Below are 10,290 nucleotides of genomic sequence, written 5' to 3'. Positions count from 1 at the left end.
GCATGAACCTGCCACGATGGGCAGTGTCCCAGCACCGTGTCCTCCTGGTTCTGGCTTCTCTGTGATGCTTTCTCCTGTCTTCCTCTTGCAGACTGCCTGCTGTGCCATCTATGGGCAGAAGGAGCTGCAGGAATTCCTTCCCAGCCTCTGGTCATCCCTGCGCAGAGAGGTGAGTACTGCAGGGCTCCACCTGGGCTGGGCTTCTGCTGAGCAGGAGTTCTCACACAGACTGGGTGAGCTCCGTATCTTCCAGCAGTCCACACCTGTGACCTTGGACTGCCCCAGCTGAAAAGTGGAGGGGACAAGGCCAGCCCTGTCAGCATGTCCATGTGGCTTGAATGTGCCATGCTGCACGTTGAAATCACATGGGAAGTGAGGCAGGAGCCTGAGCCCTTCAGCCTGCATTGGGAGCCTGAAGCTCATGGTTGTTGTCAGCAGTGGAGTTCAGCTCATCCTTTGGCCTTTCCTGCAGGTGTTCCAGACAGCGAGCGAGAAGATTGAGACGGAATGCCTGACTGCACTGCGTGCTCTCTCTGCCTGCCTCTCCCGCTCCGTGCTCAGCTCTGATTCTGAGGATCTGCTGGATTCCTTCCTCAGCAGCATCCTGCAAGGTAGCTAACAGAGACCTGCCCCATGCAGCCAGGCCTGAAAGCATCCTCCTAGGTAGAGATCTGCCTTCCTCTTCTCTTTCAAGCCTCTTTTCTTTCTAGTCCTCACAGCAACTTTTGGCTTCTCCAAGGTAATTGGCTGCAGAAAGGGAGGACAAGGGGATTGAGCTGCTTCCACCTCTGCTGGAACTGCACTCTGTGTGCTTGGAGCTGTGGGAAGCTGCTCAGTTGGGGAGGCTGTGCTGCAGCTCAGAGCTGCGCCCTGGCAGCACGTCCCAGCCCACTATCAGCTGTGTCCCTGCACGCGAGGCAGAGGAGCTCTGCACCAGTGCAGCTGACGCCCAGCCTATCTCAGATTGCAGGCACCATCTGTGCGAGCCCGACATGAAGCTGGTGTGGCCCAGTGCCAAACTCCTGCAGGCAGCAGCGGGTGCCTCCCTCCGCACCTACCACCGCATCAGCCACAGCGTCCTGCCCCTGCTGCTGGAGCAGTACACCAAGCACACGCAGGTGAGGGGCACCCACAGGGCCTGGGGCAGCAGGGTGTCTGAGAGGATGTCCTTCCCTGGCTGTGGGTAGAGACCCCGTGCGCACCCTGTGGCCTCGCAGTGCTGGGCTGAGGTGCAGCTCTGTCCCAGCAGTGACGGTGATCTGGGTTACACCTTTGTGTCCCTGCAGAGCAGCCAGAGGAGGACAATCCTGGAAATGCTACTAGGCTTCCTGGAGTTGCAGCAGAAATGGGGACATGTGGAAGAAGGTGAGGGTGGCTGGTTCCTCTGGAGGCATCTGCATCCCAGGAGCTCCTGGCTCTGACCTCACTTTCCTGTATGCTGACATACAAGGAAAACTCACTGGCCAGTGTGGCTGCATGTGTGAGCCCCTGCCATGTCCCAGGGACCCTGCATGATTGGGTATCAAAAGCAGCACCCCAGAAAGGGTCTGTCGAGTGCTGTGATGGTGGCTGTGTGGTTACAGCCAGACACCGGCAGTGATTCCATGCCCCTCTGTCCAGATGAGAGCCCTCTGCTGTCGCACCAAGCCCCGGTTTGTTCTGTGGTGTTCTCGGCGCTGCTGGATCCCAGCGTGCAGCTGCAGCTTGTTGGGATCAAGGCACTGACTGTCCTGGGCTCCCTGCAAGGTTGGTGCCTTTTTTCCTTTGAGACAGAGGGAGGTGTCACTGTGTTCTCAGAGACACGGTGGCTGCTGGGACATCCTTGCCTGCTGCCTGTAAGTGCACAGGAGTAGCGGCAGCGTGTTCTACCCAAGCCATGAGCTCCAGGGTCATTTGGTCTCTCTCTTGCCTGTTTGTCCTGGGCACCTTTCATCTCTGGCATTTGGTGTGCTGCTGCATTGCTGCTGGCCTGGATGGGAAGGATCCTGTCCAGCACACCAGCATCTTTGCCTTTGTCCAAGGGTAGGATTCCTCTATGGCTCTCGTTACAGGCTTCCTGTCTTCCTCTAATCTGGAGCTGGTTGTGGATCACCTCATCCGTCTTGCTCTGCATGAGGAGGATTCCCAGAGCAGGTGAGGGGATGGCATCATGCCCACACTCTGGGAGGAGGAACAAAGCCTGGCTTTGCTGCAGAGAGGGGCTGTAGTCTGAGGGAAGGCACAGGAACTCTCTGAACAAGAAGACTACATGGAATAAACCAGACAGTTCATGGGCTGGAAATAACAAAGTTGAGCCTGTCAAGGCAGGGGTTCTGCTCCGCCTGCCTGAGGGGTGAAAAAAGCAAGTTGCTGAGAAATGGGGCTCTGGAGACACCTTCTGGCCAGGTCTGTGCAGCTGGTGTACAAGCAGCCTGGACTTGCAGTCCTTGAATCACCCCTCTTTCCCCCTGGCAGTGAAGCAGCAATGGAGGCAGCTGGGTCCCTGGCCCCCACCTACCCAAAGGTTTTCTCTGGACACATGGTACCCAGGCTTGAAGAGGAGCTGCAGTCAGGTAGGGCTGGAAAGGAGTGGTGACTGGTTTTGGGGTAAAGCCTTTTCCATCCCCATTGGGCTCCTGCCAGGCAGTGGGGCTGTGTTATGTGGTGTAGGTCGGTGGCTGTCCTTGGGGTTTCCCAGCACAGGCACTGTGTGCTGGCACAGGGGAGGCTGTGGCTGGTCTGGCAGCCAGCCTATGTGGAGCCAGGGTCACCCCTGTGAGAAGGAGCTGCCCAGCTGCGGAGCAGGCCGAGTGCCTTGAGCCTGGCATGGGCTGGGTCTGCTGTGCTGCTTCACCCCCTCCACCCTGGCAGGGTCTGGGCCCTGACTCTGCTTGGGTGGGGTGTCCCCAGGTCCCCCTCTGAGCTGTGTTTCCTCTTCAGAGCGGGAGGAGAGCCACCACAAGCGCCACTCCTTGCAGCAGCGCTGCCTGCAGGCCCTGGCAGCTGTGTCCACCCACACCAGCATCATGAAGGAGACTGTCCCTATCCTGCTACAGCATCTCCAGAAGGTGCAGAAAGGTAATGGAGCTCCTGCAGGCAGCTCCACAGAGCATGTCTGGGTAGGAGCTTCCTGTTACTGGTGATGGCTGGGAGAGAGCTGGAATGGCAGTGGTACAAGGAATCCACACCTGGGCTGTGAATCCCACTGGTGGAGTGGGAGTCAGAAGAGCTGCATTGTCCCAGGATCCTGGTGCAGATCAGGGGGCTGGGTGTTGCTGTTTGACTTGGTGGTGACTGTGCCCTGCAGGAACTGAGGCCAAGAACACCCAAGACGTGATCTCTGTGTGCCAGAGCCTGCACCATGTGGCCCTCCAGTGCCAGCAGGATGCCGAGGGCTGCTGGTACTTCCACCAGACAGTGGTGCCATGCCTGCTGGCCATGGCTGTGCAGGCAGCAATGCCAGGTAAGTGCAGGGCTGGAGTGGGAGAGGGGAGAACAGGCAACTCCTGGGCTCTCAGGGGTCCCTGATCCTGCAGTCAGTACCACTGCTGATGCCTTTTGGCACCCATGGCGCTCAAGAGTGGGCTTCACTGCTCCCTGCCCTTGTCCCAGAGCCCTACCCCACTCTGGTGCATTCAGGGGGCTGTGCCTGCCTCCTCCTTCTGAACACCAGGCTCCAGCAAGTTCCATTCCTCCCACTCCCTGCAGAGAGCACCCATACACTGCCAGGCAAGGCACTGCTGGAGGAAGAGGTGCTGGCTGCCATGATTCCAGTCATCAGTGCTGCCACCACTCACCTGAGCCCTGAGTGAGTGAAGCTGGGGCAGGCAGTTGGGTGCTCCATCGTGGGGAGGGAGCAGGCTGCATGCCCCCTGCTGCTATCTATACAGGGTGACCCTGTGCCTCCTGGGAGGTCTCTGGTGACCCTTCCAGAGCAGCACACTACAATGTCTTTTCCTAGGCTGGCTGCCCAGAGTGTGTCTCATGTGGTGCCCCTCTTTCTGGATGGAGACGTCTCCTTCCTACCACAAAACAGTTTTCCCTGCTCCTTCCAGCCTTTCGGGGTATGTTTGATTGGGGCTGGGGCACCAGAATGAGGATGTTTGCACAGGCTGGCAGCAAGGACTGTGATGACATGGACACTGTTCTTCCCTTGCAGGATGGGGAGCACTTGGAGGCACAGAGACGCCTGGTTGCCCTCCTCATGGCCTTCGTCTGCTCCTTGCCCCGTGATGTACGTTGATGGGGAGCAGGAGGGAGAGGAACCCTGCCCAAGCACCCTCCAGCCTCTGTCCACACCAAGCTCCATGGACACAGGGAGCAGCTGCAGCCCTGGGCCATAACACATTCTGTGTCTCTTCCAGGTGCCAATCCCTCAGCAGGACTGGTTGCTCCGGGAGCTGCTGGCATTGAGCTGTTCCTGCAACTGTCCCTTCACGGCCACCACAGCTGCCAAGTGCTTTGCAGGGCTGGTGAACAAGCACCCAGCAGGTAAAGGGGCTGGGGCAGATGCCACGTGTCCCTGCCCACTGCTGACAGGAGGAATGGCTCAGCTTGTCCCTTCCATCCCCAGGGCAGCAGCTGGATGAAATCCTGCAGCTTGCAGTGAACAGGATGGAGCCCAGCCTTGCAGAGGGGCCCCGCCGAACGCAGGCACTCACCCTGCTGCTCTGGGTAAGGCCTGTCCTGGATGAGTGGGGCAGGGGGGCTGGGGAATCCAGCCTGGCATTGACTGTTCTACCTGCACAGGTGACAAAAGCCCTGGTGCTGCGCTACCACCCCCTGAGCTCTTGCCTGACAGACAAGGTAGGTGGTAGCGGGGGCTGGGTGACGTCTAAGAAACCTGCCTTGCTCCCCCATGGCTGGCTGGGGACCCCCAGGAGCAGGGCACTGTGTCTCAGGGCTCTCTCCCTTGCAGCTTCTGGGCCTGCTGGGTGACATGGAGCTGGGCCCTGCCACAGCCGATGGCTTCTCCTTGCTCATGGCCGAGTCCCCGGACGTGCTGCACAAGGGCTGCCATGCTGACGTGCGCATCATGTTCCGCCAGCGCTTCTTCACTGACAACGTCCCCAAGCTGGTGCGAGGCTTCCATGGGGCTGGCCCTGGTGAGTGGCCACCCCAGCCCAGCCTCACCACTCCTGACCCTTTAACCAGGGGACCTGAGCCATCATCTCCTCCTTCTGCAGGCTGCTTGTAACCATCTCTGCTCTCCACAGATGTGAAGGCCAATTACCTAAAGGGCCTGTCCCATGTGCTCAATCACCTCCCCAAACCTGTGCTGGTGACAGAGCTGCCCACGGTAAGAGCCAGCCTGGGTGGCAAGCAGGGTGAGCTGTGATATTGTGGAGTGCATGGTTTGGGGTTACTCATGACTCCTGTGTTCTCCCTTTCTTTGCAGCTGCTTTCCCTCCTGCTTGAGGCTTTGTCCTGCTCAGATCGTGTAGTACAGCTCTCCACACTGAGCTGCCTCCACCCACTGCTGCTCGAAGCTCCCCAAATCATGAGCCTGCATGTCGACACACTGGTCACCAAGTTCCTCAACCTCACCTCCAGCCCCACCATGGTGCGTTTACCCCCTCCTTCCTCCCTGCTATACCCCTCTCTCCTGCCCCTTGTGCTGCCCTCATCCCTGTCTGTTCCAGGCTGTCCGCATCGCCGCCCTGCGCTGTGCCCACGCCCTTACCAGTCTACCCACAACAGTGGTAAGTGCTTCTGCAAGACCCTGCTGCCTGCTCCTGCATGTAGAGGGGCAGGGGGCTCCCAAACCTCCTGGGGGGCAGCCAGCGTCCATTTCTGTCACAAAGAGCCCCTTCTGTCCTACAGCTGCTCCCATACAAGGGCCGAGTTATCCGGGCACTGGCCAAGCCTTTGGATGACAAGAAGAGGCTGGTGCGGAAGGAAGCAGTGGCAGCACGTGGAGAATGGTGAGTATATGGAAGTGGCTGCTGAGGGGGTGCCAGCGTGTAGGGGATGTGGCTGATGGCACCGTCTCTGTCCCTGCAGGTTCCTGCTCGGGAGCCCAGGCAGGTGAGCACCCTGTGTCCCCTCCCTGTGCTGACCAACAGTCTGACCAGCGCCTTGCTAAGCCACCAAGTCATCCGACCAAATGCCACGGACCCTCTGGATCCTCAGAGCCCAGGAGTGCCCTGAGCGCTAGGGCTGGAGCGTGCAGGCCAGCAGACAGCACCCCTCACTGCAGTCCCTTCCCAGCACCCACAGCCGGGAAGGAGCTATGCTGCTTGTGGCTTGCCCACCCTCTGCTGCAGCCAGGGACAGTGATGGACAGCCCCTGCCACATGTGAGTGGAGAGGACAGGTCTGTGCACACATGTGGTGTGTGACAACCCATGTACCAGAAGAATAAATATATCTGTTTTGATAATGCTCTGAGGGTCTCCATGCAGCTCAGGCTGGGTCCCCGGTGCTCTTCTGTGTGTTCAGCTGCTTAAGATCCTGCTGGTTATAGACCCTTCCCTCCTCTTTTAACATTGTTGTCCCTCTTCTCCCATTCCCAGAAGTCCATGCCCACCACAAGATGAAAAAAACAGACTCCCTTAAAAAAAACAGTATTTAGTAGATGGTCTTAAAAAGACTCCCCAGGGAGCACTTGGGGGTGCCATCCTCTGTGCCCAGCCCTTCAGAGAACTGAGCTGGGCCAATGCTGGCCGTACCTGTGCTAATGAGGGCAGCACCATCCAGCTGGAGCAGGGAGCAGCAGCTCTGCCACCTCGCCCCTGGGCTGCCTGCAGCCACCAAGAGCCAAGAGGGCAGGTGTCCAGGCACCAGCACTGTCCATAGAGTTCCCCATGGCTCTGGCTCCAGTCAGTGATATGTGCCAGCCTTCTGCCAGGCACTTTGGCCAAAGGAAGCTGCAGTGTGGAGTGGGTTCCCCACGCGCTCCCCTGCCCGTGGGAAAGGATGTCCAGAGCACAGGGCCTCAGATTGCCAGGAGTGGCGCGCGTTGCTCCGTCACACATGGAGGCAGGTCCCAGCTCAGGCCTGTCCCGTGGGGCAGGTGAGGAGAGGGCAGCAGGACACGGGTGAGCCAGTGCCTGTGGGGAAAGTGAGGCCACAGCAAAAGGTGAAATCTTGCTGCTTCTCAGCTCTGAGAAACCATATCCCGAGCTGCCACAATGGCTGAGCTCCTCAGCTCAGATTCTCTTGGCAAAGGTGTGCTGGGCAGGCCACCTTGTCACCAGACAGGGCTCCTGAGGCACAAGGCCAATGACGTCCACGTCTTCCACACCTTACAAAGCCTAGTGCAGTGCAGTGTGGGATCAATGTTCACTGTTGTCCTCTCCCCCAGCAGCCCAAGGAGAGCCCCTGTTGTCCCTACAACCCCAAGGGCTGCTGAGCCACCACCTTCTCAGGCAGGAGCTTCCCCAGGATTTTACCTTGGCACATCGACACCCAGGAACACCTTCCAGTTATCCCAGCTGCCGTAACTGTAGGGGTTCCTGAAGACCTGCAGGACAGGGAGAGGCACATCACGTCTGGCTCTGCCCCAGCCAGCCCCCGTGCCGTGGGCTATGCTCACCTTGCCTTTCTTCTGCAGTCTCTGCCTCTCCTTTCTGTTGATGTGCCGTTCGATGCTCGTTTCCCCGCGAGTAATGAGGGCAGCGTGCCACAGCGTCAGGGCACCCAGGGCCAGTGCCACCGAGCTAGGTATGACAAGGGACAGCAGGTGGAACACAGGCCTTCCTTCCCTGGCACTGCAGCTGGTGGGGGCTGAGGCTGCCTCCCTGCACCCACAGCCACCTAACTGGGTCGGCTTGTCTAATCTCCTGTGACAGAGACAAAATCTCTCCTTCTCTGTGGCCCAAAGGCTGGCAGGGCAGCAACCTCTGTGTTAGAGTGAGCAAGCCCAGCTACAGGCAGGTAGATGGCAAGCAGTGTCACAGGCTTCACACTGTTTTCCCCAGCCCCTGGGCCCCCTCACCTGCACAGGACCCAGAGGTAGACCACGCTCTTGTGGAAAGCTCTCTGGCGGAAGGTGAAGGTGGGTGGTGGGGTCTGGTAGTATGTCTGAAAAAGGACCAGATGGGGAGGATTACCCAAACTGCTTTACAGCTTGAAGCCTGACAGGGATCTCTGCACCCTTTCCTGCTGCAGAGCTTGGACAGCAAGAAAGGACTGCAGCTGGAACTAATGCAACAGCCAGGGTGAGGGGAAGGCAGCTGGGATAGCATGAGACAGACAGACAGACAGACACCCAGAGCTGGCACGGGTGTGAGGAACAGTGGGCTGGAGGTAAGGGGGCAGGGAGCAGCCATGGGCCTGGTCAGGACACTGCAGCTGGTGGTCATGGAGAGATGTGTATGTAGTGCTGCAGCTTCACCAGGATACCATGGGCTGAGCAGCACATGCCAAGAAGCTGTCACCAACCCAAGCCCCTGGAAGCTGGGTGCAGAGGCAGACCCCAAGCTGCTGGAGGCATTGTCCACAGCAGAGCTGCCTGACCAGCCCCAGCTCTCTGACATGTGAGATGAACGTGGGGGCTGGTTCTGATGTGGGGTGCTCCTTGAGAACGGAGCCCCAAGCAGGACACAGCCTGCACAGCAGCTCTGCTCCACACTGCCTGGAGCAGCTGGGGGGCAGGGATGTCCCACCTGGTTGGCAGCCACCTGCAGTCTCTCCTTCTCAAGCAGTTTCATTCTCTAGGGGGATGGAAAACAGGGCACCAGTTATGTGTCTCAGAGGAGCGGGACAGGGACCCTTCCCCTCACACCCCACAGGACCAGAGCAGCTGGGGGCCTTGCAGGAGGAGGAAGAGGGGAAGCACAGTCACTATATGGCTGGGCCTGGCCCAGCCTTGTTCTGCAAGCTCAGCCTGGGGAAGCCAGGCAGTCTTGGTGCATGGCAGGAGAAGCTGCTCACCTCAATGGCTGCGTAGGCATCCCGGAACATGTCCCAGCCGCTGATGCTGCAGTAAATGCAGCCCATGGTCATGAACAAGCAGAAAGAGAAGAAGTAGCGGTGGTTGTAGTGTCCCACACAGTTGTTTAGCCAGGCTGCCTCTGGGGTTAAAGGTACATAACTGAGACAGACCATGGGTCCAAACCCAACCCAGGGACCAGGGCAGTTCTTCTGGGCCCTGCTCCCATCACCTATTCCTATGCTGGCTGTCTCCTCGAGAGAAGGGGGAAGCAGTGCTGGATTCCCCCAGGAGTGTGCCACGGGCTAGTACTGCAGAAGGATACGGCAGTGATGGTCCATCTTCAGCACACACCTGGGAGAGAGGAGACCAGTGCCAGTGTCAGAGGCAGTGCAAGGGCTGTGTTTGGGAGGGGACAGGCACCCCCCAGCCCTGCAGGCTACAAGCGACAGGGCAAGGAGGTGGCAGAGCAGAGGAGAAGGGCCCCCGTCTCACACTGGGGCAGGCAGGGGGTGAGGAACAGGGTTCCAAAGGCTGCCCCAGGCAGAGGGAGGGTGTCCTACCTGTTGCAGATGCTGCAGTGATGGGTGCGAGCTGGCTTAGGGGCAATGCATTTCCTGCAGATCGACACACCAGTGAGGTCGTTCTTGGCCTGTGCACAGGTCAGAAGAGATTTGTGCATCTTAAACCCTGCATCTCACACTCCTGCTCTCCTCTGTGCTGCCCCACTGCCTCCCCACTCTATACTGCCTAGGCAAGCTTCCCCAGCTTAGAGGCATCCTGCAACATCACCAGGCTGTTCCCAGTGACCATCTGCAGCTCCCTTGGTGCCTCACCTGTGGTGGGTGCCCAGGTGAAGTGGTGATAGCCATGTAGTAGTGGAAGACAATCATGATGAGGTTCCAGTGTCCGTAGGCGAGGTGCCAGCATATCCAGGCAGGTGTGTAGGTCTGCAGGATGAGGGGCAGCAGGCAGATGTACACAATGGCCACAATAGAGCTCGTCAGCCCGATCACCAGTGCCACAAACACCTACAGGAAAGGGACCTGGTCACTGGAGTGGGCAGCGCCTGCTGCTTGCTGCCTGGGAAGCAGCACGGGCAGGACAGAGCCAGAGGAAACCAATCTGAACCACACACTGAGGTCCCAGCTCACTTCCTGCCTGAAGCACAGGCAGCCCTGAGCCCGTTGCCCCAGCACCACGTGCACCCTGCCCTATGAGGGGGACTCACCACACCAAACCATCGGGTGACATGGTCCACCAGCCAGTAGACCGGCTCGAAGAGAGAGTCAAGCACCACATCGCCGTTGGTGAAGGAGTTGTAGAGCAGGGAGCGGAGGCAGAGGTGCCCGTAGTGCCACAGCTGCTCCACCTGCCGCAGCAGCCTGAAGCGCCGCCGCCGCCCCAGCCGCAGGCACTTGAGGAGCAGGCGCATCA

The 10,290-nt window shown here is 59.1% G+C and overlaps 2 protein-coding genes across 3 annotated transcripts in view; one reads left to right on the top strand and one right to left on the bottom strand.

The window, feature by feature from the left end:
- MMS19 (MMS19 homolog, cytosolic iron-sulfur assembly component) overlaps positions 1-6,360 on the top strand; it is an 11,440-nt gene extending 5,080 nt beyond the window's left edge. Inside the window, exons 10-30 of the mRNA XM_014309562.2 lie at positions 92-169; positions 473-611; positions 964-1,118; positions 1,287-1,365; positions 1,621-1,746; positions 2,052-2,133; positions 2,455-2,552; positions 2,920-3,057; positions 3,287-3,442; positions 3,688-3,787; positions 3,941-4,043; positions 4,139-4,213; positions 4,344-4,470; positions 4,553-4,653; positions 4,729-4,785; positions 4,898-5,084; positions 5,196-5,278; positions 5,378-5,542; positions 5,622-5,681; positions 5,803-5,903; positions 5,983-6,360. Of these exons, the coding sequence (XP_014165037.1) occupies positions 92-169; positions 473-611; positions 964-1,118; positions 1,287-1,365; positions 1,621-1,746; positions 2,052-2,133; positions 2,455-2,552; positions 2,920-3,057; positions 3,287-3,442; positions 3,688-3,787; positions 3,941-4,043; positions 4,139-4,213; positions 4,344-4,470; positions 4,553-4,653; positions 4,729-4,785; positions 4,898-5,084; positions 5,196-5,278; positions 5,378-5,542; positions 5,622-5,681; positions 5,803-5,903; positions 5,983-6,010 (2,238 nt within the window). The 3' untranslated portion in view covers positions 6,011-6,360. The remainder of the gene's footprint in view (positions 1-91; positions 170-472; positions 612-963; positions 1,119-1,286; positions 1,366-1,620; positions 1,747-2,051; positions 2,134-2,454; positions 2,553-2,919; positions 3,058-3,286; positions 3,443-3,687; positions 3,788-3,940; positions 4,044-4,138; positions 4,214-4,343; positions 4,471-4,552; positions 4,654-4,728; positions 4,786-4,897; positions 5,085-5,195; positions 5,279-5,377; positions 5,543-5,621; positions 5,682-5,802; positions 5,904-5,982) is intronic.
- Positions 6,361-6,528: 168 nt separating this feature from the next.
- On the bottom strand, positions 6,529-10,288 carry ZDHHC16 (zinc finger DHHC-type containing 16). Of its 2 annotated transcripts, XM_005416427.2 has the most exons (10): positions 10,085-10,288; positions 9,690-9,884; positions 9,417-9,505; positions 9,179-9,207; positions 8,856-8,989; positions 8,588-8,635; positions 7,918-8,003; positions 7,516-7,639; positions 7,373-7,443; positions 6,529-7,030 (listed from the first exon to the last, which is right to left on the bottom strand). In XM_005416427.2, exons 1-10 carry the CDS (start codon positions 10,286-10,288, stop codon positions 6,916-6,918), a joined length of 1,095 nt encoding a protein of 364 aa, XP_005416484.1. In that variant the 3' UTR covers positions 6,529-6,915. The 2 variants fall into 2 exon arrangements, with proteins under 2 accessions (XP_005416484.1, XP_030917354.1); XM_031061494.1 differs by having other exon boundaries at positions 7,373-7,639.
- Positions 10,289-10,290: the final 2 nt, after the last annotated feature.

Source organism: Geospiza fortis, unplaced genomic scaffold, assembly GCF_000277835.1.
Source record: "Geospiza fortis unplaced genomic scaffold, GeoFor_1.0 scaffold130, whole genome shotgun sequence".
NCBI classification, from domain to species: domain Eukaryota; kingdom Metazoa; phylum Chordata; class Aves; order Passeriformes; family Thraupidae; genus Geospiza; species Geospiza fortis.
The sequence above is the reverse complement of the archived record's forward strand: the minus strand, read 5'-3'. Positions and strand labels throughout refer to the sequence as shown.